The sequence below is a fragment of the Danio rerio genome, chromosome 7, assembly GCF_052040795.2.
Source record: "Danio rerio strain M-AB ecotype USA chromosome 7, GRCz13ab, whole genome shotgun sequence".
Classification (NCBI taxonomy): Eukaryota; Metazoa; Chordata; class Actinopteri; order Cypriniformes; family Danionidae; genus Danio; species Danio rerio.
Window position 1 is genome coordinate 9,597,601 of NC_141027.1, and position 18,506 is coordinate 9,616,106.

Genomic DNA, 18,506 nt, shown 5'->3' on the forward strand with positions numbered 1-18,506 from the left:
AAAATTATTCTGCTGCTAAGTGTTATTTTTGATTGTGTTTCCCGTGTTGGTGTGTAAACTTTGACTCTTTGTTGTATTTTCAGCTCTGTTTCCCCCTCTTATTATTTTGTTTTTGGTTTGTTTGTTTGTTGATATTGTAAATATTGAATTCTGTACACGTTAAGAAGCAGTATGGGTTGAACGCCACACTTTTATTTATGCAAATATATTCTCCTGTTTTTGTTCGTAGTCAGTAGGGGTAGATTTTGTATTTTTATTTCTGTTATTTTGTTAAGTGTAGTTAGTTTCACTGGGGTGTTTAGTTAGAGTGCACTTTTTGTTTATTATTTTTCAGTGGGTTCTCTCCGAAGTAGTTGGCTTCACGTTTTGGGCACTTAAAAAAAGAAAAAGATGAAAAAAAGACAAATAAACGGACCTGACTCCAATGGTCATAAAAGTGAATTTTATTCGTCTGGTGTTCAATTATGTTGCAGCCTTGACCCTAGACCAGGGTCGTAATACCATCCATTTTGCTTTTTTGCTTGTTTATTTGTTTATTTATAGGCATATTAGCAACTTATGGCTATTTCATAGTAGAGCTGCACGATTCTGGCTAAAATGAGAATCGCAATTTTTTTTTGACTAAAATAAAGATCACGATTCTGTAGATGTAAAATAAAGGTTAATATGAGTGGGCTATTATTATTATTGTTATTTTCAAACATGTGGTAAAACAGCAATAGGCTTTGTGTAGCTGCACTGTTGGTTAAAATGCAAAATTTGTGTAGACAAGGAATGGTGGACTTGAACAGACTTTAGATTTGTGCTGGTCATTAATGCTGATGATAATTCTGATGTTGTATTGTGTTTGAGATATGCTTACAATCTGTCATTTTCTGCTTAAAATCTGTCACAGACGTGATTTTCGTGAATACAGAAAACTGGGTGGGTATTTTTGCATTTCGACGGGTTTTGGATACTTTTTGGGCTGGAATCAGTCAGCTACATCTGGCAACACTGTGTGCGCTTTCGGTTTCATTTTCACTGCTAAGATCGGTTCACTTCCCGCCCGAATCCCAAATGATCACTCTGTGCCACAAACTGAATGTTATTTAAAACTTTATAACCTGTTATTCACAGCATATGCAGGTTCTGTTCACTAAAGTAGACTAAAGTAGTTCATGCGCGCCCTCCTTCCCTGTGGTAACAGCTAACGGTCAGCTCACGTCACGTGTGAATTTGCGGTCGCAAATACATTACATAAATAAATGACATTTTTAAGGTGAATTGTAACTTATAAATACAGCATGCGACTTTTTCAACACCATTTGGAGGTGTCCACTATGCTGAACAACGTATGTAAAACAATGTACAGGCTTGTGCGGCCACCATTGCTTTTCTCCTGAACTTGAAAATATGATTGACAATCGTAGAAATGCTGGATTAAGATCGTCTAGGGGGTCGAATCGAGATCGCAATCTTTTTACGATTCATTGTGCAGCTCTATTTCATAGCAACATCAACATGCTGTAGGTAAAACATAATTATTACATTATGTATTATTATTACATAATAATAACTTCATATTTCAATAACACGCAAAATAATAATAATAAATAAATAAAAATGACAAACATTCATTCATTTTCCTTCAGGTTAGTCCCTTATTTATCAGGGGTCGCCACAGTGGAATGAACTGCCAACTATTCCAGCATATGTTTTACACAGCGGATGCCCTTCCAGCAGCAACCCAGTTGTCATGACGGTCAGTGACCACCAGAGGGCGCTGTAGTTCACAGACTCTGAGAATTGACTACAGCGCCCAAAAGACTACAAGTTCATACATACCACGCGCATTACACCCGGTCCACGTACACTGATTGGCTCACAGCTGTTCCTGTTAATTTCCTGGACTATTTATACAACCATTTCACCTCTGTTTGTCACAGCGTCGTTTGTCTTCCTTGTCGTTCGTGTCCCCAGTTCTAGTAAGTCTTGCTACCGAGTTTCTTGATCTTGTTCTTGTATTTTTTTGCTAAAGTCTAGTTTGTAAAGTTATTGTTTCTGAGCCTTGTCTCTGTTTAAGTTTCTAGTTTGGTCATTTGTTTGTTACTTTGTATTTTGATCACCTTGTTTGTTGCACTGTAAGTAAATATCTGCACTTGGATCCGCACCTTTTGTTTTTGTTCCTGTTTTGATCACGCTAACGTGACACCCAGTACTGGAAAACACCCATATCCACTCACATTCACACTCATACACTACGGACAATATAGTTGAACCAATTCCCCTGTAGCGCATGTGTTTCGACTGTGGGGGAAACCGGAGCACCCAGAGAAAACCCACGCAAACACGGGGAGAACATGCAAACTCCACAGAGAAATGCCAACTGACCCAGCTGGGACTCGAACAAGCAACCTTCATGCTGTAAGGCGAACATGCTACCCACTGCACCACCGTGCAGCCCCCGAAGGAAAATGAATGAATGAATTTTAAGACTTCCTAGACTTAGTCGGACATCACTGTTTAGGGCTCAGACTTCAGTCCGACTCGACCCCTTTTGGACTCGGATTTGACTTGAACTCCACTGGTTAGGAACTTGGTTTTGACTTGGACTCGACAAAGACGGACTTGATCACCAATCACTAAAATCAGCCTGCAGAAACACTTTGATTGACCTTCCCCCTTTGTACGTGTCATCAGAGGGGGAAAGCCTCACCCACTAGTGACCCTCTCTCCCTAATTAGCATAGGACGTTAGTCTCATTTTTGAATCTGCCGCTATGCTGACACAGTCACTTGTAGCTCCGCCCTCTATTGAAAAAGAGCCCAATCTCATTTGAATTTAAAGCGACAGTCAACAAAACGCCACAATCTGGAACAAAGCTCAAAAGTTTCTGAGAGTTGTAAACCATTATTTGTGGGATAGTTTAAGCTGAAACACACACACACACACACACACACACACACACACACACACACACACACACTAGGGACATCAGAGACTTATTTTACATCTTGTAAAAAGGGGCCTAACAGGTCACCTTTAACAATGAGCCAGTAATATTTAATAGAAAGCTCTGACCTGCTGCAGGCTGGCGTCCGCAGGTGTGTCTCTGTCCTGCAGGTGTCTCTCTCTGAGCAGCTGTCGACTGAAGTCTGCGTGATCCATCAGTGTGTACGAGGAGAAACCGGCTCCATTGTCCAGCAGAAAACACGCAATCTCCTTATTCCCTGAGTGGAGACACATACACTACACTTACAGCAGGAACTACCTTCGTTTGAGTACTCCACACCTCCATGCTGAAAGAGGAAGTGTGTGTTGTGGAGGAAGTGCATTTTTTTTCTGTGTGTGTGTGTGTGTGTGTGTGTGTGTGTGTGTGTGTGTGTGTGTGTGTGTGTGTGTGTACAGTATGTGTGATCAAAGCGGGAAACATGAACGTGCAGTCAAAATTCCCCTGCTTTCACATTTAAAGCCAACAATTTTACTTTCACAACGTAAATTTCATGATTATAAAGCTTGAATAGAGTCAGTCAGTTCCACACAGAAAACTCTGAAGATTGAGTTAATAAAATCACGCTGAACATTTACTTGTCTTTCTGTAGGTTGTGTATGGCACTGAGAAAGCTTGAAAGTTTGAAGTAGTTTTAAGTAGGGTTGGGTAGCGTTTGGGTTTATTTTGATACTAAATCATTACTTTTAAAATGGTACCGGTGCCAAAACGGTGCCTGAACCGATACTTTTTAGCCAAAAAATAATTTGGAAATAGAAATAAACTTAATTTATATATATATATATATATATATATATATATATATATATATATATATATATATATATATATATATATATATATATATATATTTTATACATACATACATACATACATATATATATATACATACTGAACATTACTATAAAAGGTTTCAATGAATTTAACCCCAAAATCAAACAGTATAATATCAGTAACATTATCATTATATCTTTATCAGTACATCACGCAAACACTAGCTAACACAAGAGAATCTTGAACATGCAAAACATGGTTAAAACGATCATTATATTTAAATTATAAACTTCCATTACTGTTAAGTTAATAAAACAATAAGTGCTACAATTTTTATGTAATGTTCAATGTGTTAGTCAATATGAATCAGGGATCAAATGATCTGAATGAATGTTTTTTTTTTTTTTCTTTAACTTTTCATGTCAATTTGACTATTTTTTTAAGTTTCAAAAGTTTAAAAATTTAGTAAATGAACAGGCAACACAAATTTCAAATTTCCGTTCTTAATGTTCAGTACCTCCCTGAGCCGCAGCATACAGAGGCAAACCGGTGATGATGGCAAACTCTCCTGAATGAACAGCACAGCCGTCTGCGTCTGCATTATACGTCTGAACCAGGAGCTTCACCACGTCTAAATGACCCTGCTGAGACGCCGTAGCCAACATCCAGTTCAGCAGATCCTTACGCACACACGGACCTGAAGAAAAAACGCAGCACAAGAAGAACTCATATTTTCACAAATAACTCTCTCAGCCAATCAGCAGAAAGGGGCATGTCTAACAACTTAAGCAAAGACATCAAAAAGGGGCGGGTCCTTTAATTTTGCTTTACATATCAGCATCATTTGGCAAAAAATAATTAGTTAACAGATCTGCATCCTGATGGCCTAAACAGCTCATTTTCAAAATAAAAGTCATAACAGATCCATAAATAAGTTCAAATGCTGCATTAATTGTCAAGAACTTTTCATAAACATCAGTTTATAAATATTTTTATAATATATACCATATATTATATATAACAGTCTTATGTTGTTATATATAACAGTCTTATGTTGTTATATATAACAGTCTTATGTTGTTTATAAACAGTCTTAAGATGTATTTGTAGCAAAAGGCAAAAATAAATTAGTTGCCCAAACAAAACTCTCAGCCAATCAGTAGAAAGGGGCGTGTCTAGTAATTATAGCAAATATATGAAAAAGAGATCCTTTAATTTTGCTTCACATATCAACATCATTTGGCGAAAAACTGATTAGTTAACAGATCTGCATCTTGAGTAACAAAAACAGCTCATATTCAAAATAAAAGTCTGATATTTCCTTTAGGAGTACTACTATCTCATTATTATTTGTATTGCGTTCCATAACAGACCCATAAATAAGTTCAAATACTCCATTTATTGTCAAAGAACTGTTTATAAACATCAGATTATTTATAAATATATTTATAAACACTGTTAAGTTGTATTTGTAGCATTAGCCAAAAATAAATTAGTTTCCCAAACAAAACTCTCAGCCAATCAGCAGAAAGGGGCGTGTCTAGTAGCTATAGTAAAGATATCAAAAAGGGGCGGGGTCCTTTTATTTTGTTTCACATATCGGCATCATTTGGCAAAAAAAAAAGATTAGTTAACAGATATGCATCCTGATGGCCTAAACAGCTCATTTTCAAAATAAAAGTCTGATTTCCCTTATGATGATTACTATGTCATTATTATTTGTATTGCTTTCCATAACAGATCCATAAGTTCAAATGCTGCATTTATTGTCAAATAACTTTTCATAAACATCAGTTTATAATTAAAAAGACCACAAAACAGTATTAAGTTGTATTTGTAGCATTAGCCAAAAAAAATTAGATTCTCAAACAAAACTATCAGCCAATCAGCAATCAGGAGCATGTCTAATAACTAAAGCAAAAACATCAAAAAGGGGCGGGGACATGTTGAGCATGTTTGTTTTGCTTTAACTATCAGCATCATTTGGTGAAAAACTGATTAGTTAACAGATCTGTGTCCTGAAGACAAAAACTGGAAATTTTCAAAATAAAAGTCTTCCGTTTCCTTTTTTATTACTATCACATTATTATTTGTATTTGCTTTCCATAACAGATCCATAAAGAGGTTCAAATACTGCATTTCTTGTCAAATAACTGTTTATAAACATCTATTTATTTATAAATATATTTATAAACAGTCTTAAGCTGTATTTGTAGCATTGGCCAAAAAAATTAGTTGCCCAAACAAAACACTCGGCCAATCAGCAGAAAGGGGCGTGTCTAGTATCTACAGCAAATATATCAAAAAGGGGCAGCGTCTGGCTGTTCGCTTCACATATCAGCATCGTTTGGCTAAAAACCGATAAATTAACAGAACTGCTGATGGCCTTAAGAGATAATTTTCAAAATAAAAGCCTGATTTTCCCTTATGTATATTACAATACCATTATTATCTGTATTACTTTTGCATAACAGATCCATAAATAGGGTTAAATGCTGCCATTATCCTCAAATAACATTTCATAAACATCAGTTTATAATTTAAAAGACCCAAAAAGTTGTATTCTAAAAGTCTTAAGATGTATTTGTAGGAATAGCTAAAAAATAAATTAGCTTCCTAAACATAACTCATCAGTAAAGGGCATGTCTAGTAACTAAAGCAATGATATCAAAAAGGGGCGGGGTCCTTTTAGGCATGTTTGTTTTGCTGCAAATATCAGCATGGTTTAGCGAGAAAAAAAAAATTTAGTTAACAGATCTGCATCCTGAAGACAAAAACAGCTCATTTTTAAAATAAAAGTCTAATATTTTCCTCATGAATATTACCATCTAACTATTATTCATTTTGTTAACATCAGTTTATAAATAAATGTGACCCTGGACCACAAAAATCATTAGAATATTGAGTAAAGATCATCCTACATGAAGACATTTTATCAATGTTCTACCATAAATGTATCAAAACCTAATTTTGCTTAATGATATGCATTACTAATAGCTTAAATTGGACATCTGAAAGATACTTAAACATGTACTATTTACATTTATGAACCCTCAGATTAGATTTTCAAATAGTTGAATCTTACATGCTGTGATTAATTAACTGTGATTATAATCCAGGCTTAATATTTGTTGCATTGTGACTATTGTGGATGCACCAATTGTGATATCAATATTGAAACCATATATTGTGCAGCCCTAATTACAAATGTTCCAATTCTTGGCTTGATTCACTTTCTGAAATGAATTCTTCAAACTAGCCCTTAGTTTCACACATTGGGTTTAGTGAATTAGTTTTTACTCACGTGGTATGGAGTCCAGCAGCTCTCTGACCACCGTTTGATGTCCATGATGTGCTGCTAGAACGGCTGGGTTCTTTTCACTGGGCTCCTGTGGAACCGAAACTCTTGCTTCTTGCAGAAGAAACCGAACAGTGTCGAGGTCTCCATTCTGAGCTGCCAAACACAGGAGCTCCAGCTACACAAAAACAAAAAACATTATTTTAATGTAAAGGTGATAGCAAAAATCACACAGTGCCAAAAATTCTATTATGCTCTCATAATAATCAAATACAGAAAAATCTTAGTATTCAATTCAATTTAACACAGAGGTCTTTTAATATATGTAAATGTGCTAGCTGAAGCCCACAGTGCCAAAAAGGGCAATTATGCTCTCAAAAACAGCAGGTAATTGATTAAAAATACAGAAAAATCATATAAATAAATAAATTAAAAAAAAACACTTATGCCCCTTTCCACAAGATATAGAGTAGTACAGGTTTCTGAAGTGCACAGAATTTGTCAGAATTTTCATAGTTTACAGTGCTAAAAAAAAAAAATAATAATAATCTAAATAAACTAAATTAAAAGCGAAATAAAAAAGTTAAAGACAACAAAAGTAAAAAAAATCTAATGAAATAAAGTTAAATAAAGATAAATATACACAAATAAAAATAAATAAATAAACAAATAAAAATTAATTAATTAATTAAAAAAAAAAAAAAAAAATATATATATATATATATATATATATATATATATATATAATTAAAAATATATATAATTATAGATAAGAAATAAAATAAAAGCAAAGTAAAATTAAATAAAAACAAAATTAAAAAAACTAAATGACATAAAAAAAAATAAAGCTAAATAAAAACATGGGGACCTGCGAAGCCCAAAAAACAATGTCAGTGACTCACAACCCCCATTATCCTCAGAGGTGGTTACAAATGTTGCAGACAGTGGTGCACACACATAGGCCTATATACACACATCTGCACACCTGTACAACTGCTCGTTAATGCAAATTTCTAATTAGCCAATCACATGGCAGCAGCTCAATGCATTTTGACATGTACACATGGTCAAGACGATCTGCTGCAGTTTAAACCGAGCATCAGAATGGGGAAGAAAGATGATTTAAGTGGCTTTGAACGTGCCAGACGGGCTGGTCTGAGTATTTCAGAAACTGATCTACTGGGATTTTAATGCACAACCATCTCTAGGGTTTACAGCAAATGGTCCGAAAAAGAGAAAATATGCCTTGTTGATGCCAGAGGTCAGAGGAGAATGGCCAGACTGGTTTCAGCTGATAGATAGGCAACAGAAACTGAAATAACCACTCGTTTTTTTATTGATGAGCAGCTGACAAATCTGCAGCAACTGCGAGATGCTATCACATCAATATCAAAATCAAAATGGAGCAAAATCTCTGAGGAATATTTCCAGTACCTTGCTGAATCTCTGCCACGAAGGATTAAGGCAGTTTCGAAAGCAAAAGGGGATTCAATCCGTTATTAGTAAGGTGTACCTAATAAAGTGGCCGCTGAGTTTAAACATGAGTATATTGACAATGCACATAAAAATGCAACAGTCTAACAACCATATCATTTTTGAATTACTCATTTGTTTAACATTCACCTCACTTATGGACACAATGCTTGCAGCACAAGGCTACCTGTGGTTTGAGTCTTCTGTAGGTAATGGGTAAAATATGGTATTTCTAATAGTTTTGGAAATCAGCAAGCAATCCCCACTTTGAGAACCACTGCTCTAGATCAGTGGTTCTCAAAGTGGGGGTCGGGACCCCCTGGGGGGTCGTGTAACAATGACAAGGGGTCGCTTGGTGATTTCCAAAACTCAAATAAGTTTTATTAAACTATTTGAATGACCATATTTTACTCATAACCCACAGAGGTTAATAGTTGTGATAAATAAAGAACAGCATACAAATAAACAAAAACAAAATTATTATTATATTATTATTATTATCTATTATAAACAAATAAAAATCAGTCATCAGCCTTTACTTTTTATATTATAAAATAATAAATGAATATAAAAAATATATATGGTTAATAGACTGTTGCATTTATGTGTTGTCAATGTGTTCATGTTTATACATGCCTATAGTTGTGTCTACAAGGTTTATATTTACAGTGTAACCACATTGAAAAATGGGGGTCGTGAGTCACTGTCATTGTTATTTTGGGGGTCGTGGGCTGAAAAGTTAGGGAACCCCTGCTCTAGATCAATGGTTCTCAAAGTGGGGGTTGGGACCCCCCGAGGGGTCGCGGGACAATGAAGGGGGGGTCGCCTGGTGGTTTCCAAAAATCTATTTATTTTTATTAAACCATAAGAATTACCATATTTTATACATAACCTTCTGAAGAGAAAAAAAAATTGTCGTTTATACCATAAATAGTTACTATAGTAGCTTATAGTTACTACTTCTATTGGATTGCAACCCCTGGGGTAATTGCATTGTATTAAAGACACAGCAACAGCGTTAGATGCAGCAGATTTCATAACACCTGGTTAAACTTTGTGGCCCATTTACAGCTCTCATACATAAAAAAAAATAAAAGAAGAATAGACTTGGGTCCATTGGTGTGTGTGTGTGCCATTGCATGCAAGGTTTCTGTATTTATAACCACCTCAGAGGATATTGGGGGTCACGAGTCACTGGCATTGTCATTTTGGGGGTCGCGGCCTGAAAAGTTTGGGAACCCCTGCTTTAGATGGCTATTTAGTCCCAAGCTGATGGTGTGTTATAGAGAAATCAGCACTAGGTGGCAGTAATTCACCTTGTTAAATGAGACGTTTCACCGTCTGAAAGTTTACATTTGTTTTTGGTTTGTTTTTAGTGTCATTCAGAGGTCTGTGATAGGTCAAGTGTGTCATGTTTTAGATTAAAAAAAATACTCTTCTGCTCACCGAGACTGTGTAATCGAAATACAGTAAAATGGTAATATTGTGAAATATTACAATAGAGAATGACTGGTTTATTAACAACATTTTGAATGTAAAGCTGAATTATTAACAGCCTTCTGTGAGTAAGATTTGAAATGTCAAAAGAACAGCATTTAATTGAAACATAAATCTTCTGTCATTTTATAAATGTCTTTAATGCCACAATTATTTAATTTAACACACCATTGGAGTTTCAATTTCTTTTGAAATAATATTTGTAACTAATCACAGGTAATTAAAAACAGCAGTGTAGAGTACTGTAGTGCACCGTCTGTGTGTGTGTGTGTGTGTGTGTGTGTGTGTGTGTGTGTGTGTGTGTGTGTGTGTGTGTGTGTGTGTGTGTGTGTGTGTGTGTGCACATTATTCTGATATCAAATTTCTTGTGATTACTGAACTTATCATAATACACGGTATTATCATTATATTGAAGCTCTATAAAAATATATATATACCAAAATATAAAAATACGAAAAGTAAAAAAAAAAAAAATTAGTTTAACATATATAATACACAGTCCAGTCCAGAGGCAGAGTGAACAAAGCAGTCCAGAACCCTTTCATTCATTCATTCATTTTACTTCGGCTTAATCTATATTAAAATATAAAAATATAAAATTATAAAAACAGATTAATTCAAACGTATAATACATAGTGTAATTCTTTTATTGTATGTTCGTGTACGGAGTAAACAAATTAAATTGCAGAAGGATTAAAAAGTTAATATATGCATAAAATTCACACATATTACAGCTAATACAAGTTCAAAACAGTTGAACTAGTGAAATTTTATTGTGGGCTCTAATTTTAGACTTCTTTAATAACCCATAGGATTAATAGTGAGAAAACAAAATAAAAAAGAGCTCAGCTTTACGTTTATAAACATTGGTGAACAAATCCAAAGGAATTACAGTGCATCCGGAAAGTAACGCTTAATTTTTTCCCACATTTTCTTGTGTTACAGCCTTATTCCAAAATGGATTAAATTCATTTATTTCCTCAGAATTCTACACACAACACCCCATAATTAGAATATAAACAAAGAAATTTTGAAATTGTTGCAAATTTATTAAAAATAAAAAAGCTGTAAAATCACATGTACATCAGTATTCACAGCCTTTGCCATGAAGCTCTAAATTGAGCTCAGGTTCATTCTGTTTCCACTGATCATTCTTGAGATGTTTCAGCAGCTTCACCTGTGGTCAATTCAGTTGATGGACATGAATTGAAAAGGCATACACCTGTCTATATAAGGCCCCAGGGTTGACAGTGCATGTCAAAGCACAAACCAAGCATGAAGACAAAGGAATTGTATGTAGACCTCCAAGAGAGGAGGCACAAGGCTGGAAAAGGTTACAGAAACATTTCTGCTGCTCTGAAAGTTCCAGTGAGCACAGTGGCCTCCATCATCCGTAAGTGGAAGATATTTGGAACCAACAGGACTCTTCCTAGAGCTGGCCGGCCATCTAAGCTGAATGATCAGGGGAGAAGGACTTTAGTCAGGGAGGTGATCAACAACCCGATGGTCACTCTGTCTGAGCTCCAGCAATCTTCTGTGGAGAGAGGAGAACCTTACAGAAGGACAACCATCTGTGCAGCAATCCACCAATCAGGCCTGTATGGTAGAGTGGCCAGACGGAAGACACTCCCCACCTGGAATTTGCCTAAAGGCATCTGAAGGACTCTCAGACCATAAGAAACTAAATTCTCTGTTCTGATGAGACTCAAATTGAACTCTTTAGAGTAAATGCCAGGCACCGCTCATCACCAGGCTGATAATAATAGCATCATGCTGTGGGGATGTTTTTCAGCAGCAGGAACTGGAAGACTAGTCAGGATAGAGAGAAAGATGAATGTACATGCTGAATGAAAATCTGCTTCAGAGTGCTCTTTCAAACGGTACAATTCCTAGTGCCTGAATGCTCTTGAAACGAGTCACATGCCTTAAAAACATGAAAATTATAAACATTTGCTCTATTATGGTAAAAAAAACTCCATTGACTCTGGCCTGACTATGTTCTGAACTGTGGCCCCTGGTCAAATATAATCCCAATTCAACATTGCAGATATTTGCAATGTGACTATTGCGGATGCACAAATTGCGATATCGATGCTGAACCGATATATTGTGCGTCCTATTATGTATAGGTGTAAGTTTCCCAATAAACGTTTTTAGAGACAGCTATGTCCCAAATATTGTTGTAAATGTAGAGAATTTATGGCTTAAAATCTGTCAATTTAAACATTTTAGGTGTTTATTTAACAGTTTTTCATTCTGTAGTGACAAGCCCAAAGAGTGGGCGGAGAGAACCAGCTCATTTGCATTTAAAGGCACAGGTGCAAAACAGTTCCAACTCACTCCTAAAAATTGACATTTTCCACAGGGTATACCAAATGATCCTAACCCTAACCCTAACCCTTTCTGAGCTGAAAATTCACAGGCATATTCTGGAGAGACAAAATACTTATTTTACATCATGTAAAAGGGTAAAATAGGAGCCCTTTAGGAAATATGGGTGACATTATTTCTTCATTGCCCTTTCTTTCTTTATTTATATAGCACTGTTTAAATACAACTGAGCTGACCAAAGTGCTTTACAAGATAACACAGCACTTGTTTAAAGAACCAACCAAGCTAAAACTAGATATAAACCTAAAATATTGAGATCTATTTTAAAATGAGTGAGTTTTTAGATTGAATGAAAGATTACTAACACTGAAAATAAAGTCCAGCACACTACATACATTTTTCAACAAAGTATTCCCACATGTTGTCAATAATAACCAGTAGTAATCAATTTTTCCACTAAATGCTACAAAGTATTTCACTTGTCAAATATGAGGTAATTTTAGCTGTTGAGACATTAGAAGAAAGCTGATTTTAAATGCAAGTCTTCACTTCCTCATTCTTATCCTGGCTCGCTGTGGCCTACAGACACTCAAATCCTCCTCTTTTTCCGCTCATCTCTAAATCAAGACTATTTTACTACCATTTCTGCAGCATGTCAAAGTTTACATTTGCTCTGAATGCCTGAATGACATGCATAGTTGCATACACAAGTTTCAGCAGAGATTTACAATGAAACAGTATAAAATAGTATGCAATAAGCAGAATGCACAATACTTACATTTATATTACATTTAGTCATTTAGGTGACACTTTTTAACTTGCAAATGAGTTGGCATTCAATTCAACAAAATTTGCAAGAAACCCACAACCCAGTGAACAATCTTTCAGGCATTATTATTCATATACATAGTTTCAAAAGTACTGTAGCTTTACAGACTTATACTATATGAAACTGCCTTTAGCATTTTATTTAAAGCTCTGTTTAAAAAAAAAAGCTATTATGCTAAAATATGCAAATTATATGCAGAAATGTATTACATATAAATACATAAAAATGTTAATTAAACATGATTAAATAACAAATTTAGTTATTTTATTTAGAAGAAAGTAAAATAAAGCTGGACTCATTTTGTTTTTTTAACATTATTTAATAAATATAATTTCAGGCGAAGCAGTGGCGCAATAGGTAGTGCTGTCCCCTCACAGCAAGAAGGTCACTGGTTTGAGCCTCAGCTCAGTTGCCGTTTCTGTGTGTAGTTTGCATGTTCTACCTGCGTTTGCGTGGGTTTCCTCCGGGTGCTTCGGTTTCCCCCACAGTCCAAAGACATGCGGTACAGGTGAATAGGGTAGGCTAAATTGTCCGTAGTGTATGAGTGTGTGTGTGGATGTTTCCCAGAGATGGGTTGTGGCTGGAAGGACATCCGCTGCGTAAAAACTTGCTGGATAAGTTGGCGGTTCATTCCACTTTGCCGACCCCGGATTAATAAAGGGACTAAGCCGACAAGAAAATGAATGAATGAATATAATTTCATAAAGAAAATCTAATTGAAAAAAAAGGTAAAAATGGAGTAAAATTGCAAAATATGCAAAATAAAAACTTATGGACAAAAAAAAATTAAACACACACACACACACACACACACACACACACTATTATTTTTAATACAAATGTTATTAGACCGATTTTATTAAAATCACAAAACTGGAGTAAAATAAAATAAAATAATAATAAAAATGAATAATAAAAATAAAAAAAATATAAAAAACGAATTTAAAAAAAAAATTATAAATAAAAATTATAAAAAAGAAAAATTATTTAAATAAAAAAAAATAGTCAAAAATTTAAAAATAAAATTAAATAAATAAAAAAATAAAAAAATAAAATATTGTTTTTTTCTATATTATTTTTAATGCAGATGTTATTTGTTCAATTTTATTAAAATCACAAAACTGGAGTAAAATAAAATAAAATATAACAAATTAATAAAGCAAATAATAATAATAATAATAATAATAATAATAATAATAATAATAATAAATAATAATAATAATAATAAATTAAAAAATAATAAAAATACATTCAAAAATTCATAAAAAAGAAAATTTACCTAAAAAAAATATATAATAGTAATAAAATAAAACATTTAATTAAATAAATAAAAAATACAATACAATACAATAAAATAATGTTTTTTTCTGTATTATTTTTTATACAGACGTTATTTGATCAATTTTTTAAAATCACAAAACTGGAGTAAAATAAAATAAAATAAAATAATAATAAAAATAAATAATAATAATAATAAATTAATTTAAAAAAATTAAAAGTGAATAAACAAATAATAAAAGATTTTATTAAATAAAAATATAATAATAGTAGTAATAAAATTAAAAAACAAAAAATAAATATGTTTTTGGAGCATGTTGCCCCTACTGACAGATCAAAATCATCATGTGAGCTTAGGCTAAGCTGGATATTCGGAGAGTGCTTATGGTTAATAATAAAAACAACAATAATCTTCCGCATTAAGCTCTGTTTTTTTACCTCGCTTTGCATCATTTCTGCTCATGACTAATTTCTTAAATGATCCAAATTATATTTATACATTTAGCAAAGCAGTAAAACTAGAAAAAGGAAAATATTTAAAAATGGACAAAGCAAAATAAATAAATATATAATAATAATTAAATATAAAAAGGAAAAAAATTTTCTGCAACTCTTACTCTAGTTTTGTGTAAAACATTCATCATTTTTTGTACTAGTTTAGAAGTAGTCTACCACATCAAACGTGAATTAACCTGAGTTAAACAAGCAATTTTTACTTACTAATTAAATATGCAGTGAAATAATATCAAGTGACAACGATGCTGAACATAAAAACATTATGCAGTGTACACTTTTCAGTATGCAACCTTTCTGAATACAGTTTTATTGGAACACATTTGCAACACATATTTTTTGTGTGTTTTTTTTCTCCACTCAGCTCAATAACAACTTGTTTGTGCCTGCGACTGAACGGGTTTAATGTGATGATGAGAGGATCAGATGAGTGTTTGTTAACTGATGCCCATTTAGAAGCCATTACAGTCACACCATCAATCACTCCAGACCTCATTATAGAGACCCGTAACAGTATTTACAGAGGAGTATCACTGACCGCTCACAGACCACACGCTCTAACGTCATCAGAGATCACTGCGCTCACAGAACAGAAAACAAACATGCCTTGAAGTCCCGGTACACTTCAAACAAAATCGAAACAAGAACTGAAATGACATAATTCAGAACAAAATCCGGCCTAAATGACGTTCTTTCAGAATGTTTTGGGAGTTGGTTTCGCTTTCATTTTGAATGGTGACACCCACAGACATAGTCACCAAGTATAAATCAGAGGTAAGACTCTCATACATAGCAGTTGGCTTATGCACTATAGACTGATTTCACGCGGCCGCCATTTTCAAAAGCGAAATCGAGGCTGCGGTGGGAAGAAAACCGGAAGTATCATTGGGAGTTACATAGGAATGTACGGAACCCCGGAAGGGACGTAGTGGAGGAGAAAAAAATTGGCTGGGTGAAAAAAAAAAAATGGGTGAAAGAAAAAAATGGGAGGGAGGAAAATATATATTTCTAAGTTTTTGCGTTCTCTCGCAAAGTTTTGCATTCCCTCGCAAAGATGTTTTGCGTTCCCTCGCAAAGATGTTTTGCGTTCCCTCGCAAAGATGTTTTGTGTTCTCTCGCAAAACTGTTTCTCCACAAACACTTCCTGTTCACTTCACTCACGTAAACCCTCCCGTTTTTGCTGAAATTCTTCCATATTTTACCATTCTACCCCACTTTCTTTACATTACTGTGCGCTAATCATCGCCTTTCACTTTGCAACCTCTGAACCAGTGAATGCATGTATAAGCGCTGACTGACAGACGCGCTTCGTACAATAAACTGATCCCAGATCAGCGTCTGTACGCGCCATTTAAAGGGACACTTCTGTTATCAAACAAGTGCGCAGCAAATGAATCTCATGTTTTGTTTAGTTTGATAACAGAGGTGTCTCTGTAAGAATGCACAGATCTATAATGAAAGCAGTCCATTACTTTAGAAACTGTTTGTGCTCATTTAAGAGAAAATAAACAGTTTAAAATAAAACATACAGGACGGACATGTTTCATATTATCAGTGTATTTGTCTGTTTAAACATATACCCGCTCCTCTGTAAATGGCGTGTACGATGCTGATCTGGGATCAGTTTATTGTATGGAGCGCGTCTGTCAGTCAGCGCTTATACATGCATTCACTGGTTCAGAGGTAGCATAGGAAAGTCGACGATCGACGCACAGTAATGTAAAGAAAGTGGGGTAGAATGGTAAAATACGGAAGAATATCGGCAAAAACGGGAGGGTTTACGTGAATAAAGTGAACAGGAAGTGTTTGTGGAGACACAGTTTTGCGAGAGAACGCAAAACATCTTTGCGAGATAACGCAAAACTTTGCGAGGGAACGCAAAACATCTTTGCGAGATAACGCAAAACTTTGCGAGGGAACGCAAAACATCTTTGCGAGATAACGCAAAACTTTGCGAGGGAACGCAAAACATCTTTGCGAGATAACGCAAAACTTTGCGAGGGAACGCAAAACATCTTTGCGAGATAACGCAAAACTTTGCGAGGGAACGCAAAACATCTTTGCGAGATAACGCAAAACTTTGCGAGGGAACGCAAAACATCTTTGCGAGATAACGCAAAACTTTGCGAGGGAACGCAAAACATCTTTGCGAGATAACGCAAAACTTTGCGAGGGAACGCAAAACATCTTTGCGAGATAACGCAAAACTTTGCGAGGGAACGCAAAACATCTTTGCGAGATAACGCAAAACTTTGCGAGGGAACGCAAAACATCTTTGCGAGATAACGCAAAACTTTGCGAGGGAACGCAAAACATCTTTGCGAGATAACGCAAAACTTTGCGAGGGAACGCAAAACATCTTTGCGAGGGAACACAAAACATCTTTGCGAGGGAACACAAAACATCTTTGCGAGGGAACGCAAAACTTTGCGAGGGAACGCAAAACATCTTTGCGAGGGAACACAAAACATCTTTGCGAGGGAACGCAAAACATCTTTGCGAGGGAACGCAAAATTTTGCGAGAGAACGCAAAAACTTAGAAATATATATTTTCCTCCCACCCATTTTTTTCTTTCACCCATAATTTTTTTTTTCACCCAGCCAATTTTTTTCTCCTCCACTACGTCCCTTCCGGGGTTCCGTAGGAATGTTGTGTAGCTGGCTGTATATCTTATCAGCGAAGAGAAAGTGACACAAATTTATCATTTCTCCACCTACCGGGTAACCCGAAGGTCCGTTCTGAATGAATGGTGAATGTAAAAAGGCAAATCAGTTAAGGGAAATGGCACTAGTTAGCTAACGTTTTCTTTCCCAAACACACGTTTAAGATGTCATTTATCAAACTCGAGTTAATAAACTGATTCTTTCACTACATTAGACTTGGCACGATACTGAATTAAAAGAAAAAACAGCAATTTTGCACTAACATTTAAGGCAATGTTGATGGCTTTCTTAAAACAGCGCTGATTTGCCACTGTGTTCACGTGTTCAACAGAAATGATTGTGATTGGCCGAGAAGGTCATCAGTTCACCCACCGCTGTATACTGAGCACAAACAAAGACGAGCCAAGCGATCTGCTTGATGACTCGGCTGATCTTGACGGCTGCTTCGCGCTCCAGTCCGTGTATCTGTGTTTGCACTGGGTGAAGAAGTAAACTGAGTGCAAACCAAACACAGATACACGGAGACGGAAGCCGTGAAGATCAGTCGTGTCGAGACATCCGCGCTCAGAAGCGCTTCCATGTTAGCGGGGAAATAGCCGGGTTTAAAACTTCAGTACCAGGACAACACTAATACAGACAACACGAGGGTGTGCTACAGAGGACTGCAGTGTTTTATCACTCACCGGGTTACATAGGCTGAAGCAGGAAAGCGTCCTCACGGTGTTTAACTAGTGCCATGAGCTGAAGCCTAGTAGGACACTTAAGCGTATCACTAAGATTGTGATGTTGTTTGATGCAAAATTGCTTTTAATTGTTTAAAATAAACTTACTAAATAATATTAAAGTGATGGTTACAC

At 35.3% G+C, this 18,506-nt stretch overlaps 2 protein-coding genes across 12 annotated transcripts in view; one reads left to right on the top strand and one right to left on the bottom strand.

Annotated features, from left to right (window-relative positions):
- The window catches only part of pcsk6 (proprotein convertase subtilisin/kexin type 6), an 884,625-nt gene that overhangs the window by 602,727 nt on the left and 263,392 nt on the right, over nt 1-18,506 (top strand). The gene's annotated exons all lie outside the window — the stretch shown is intronic.
- lrrk1 (leucine-rich repeat kinase 1) overlaps nt 1-18,506 on the bottom strand; it is a 198,839-nt gene that overhangs the window by 129,736 nt on the left and 50,597 nt on the right. For all 11 annotated transcript variants that reach the window (XR_015495050.1, XR_015495048.1, XR_015495051.1 and 8 more), the window contains 3 exons: nt 7,071-7,242; nt 4,284-4,463; nt 3,064-3,212 (listed from right to left, as the gene is read on the bottom strand). Coding sequence is in view for 3 of the 11 variants with exons in the window: in XM_087260147.1 (XP_087116273.1) it covers nt 3,064-3,212; nt 4,284-4,463; nt 7,071-7,242 (501 nt within the window). In the remaining 8 variants the exon portion in view is untranslated. The remainder of the gene's footprint in view (nt 1-3,063; nt 3,213-4,283; nt 4,464-7,070; nt 7,243-18,506) is intronic.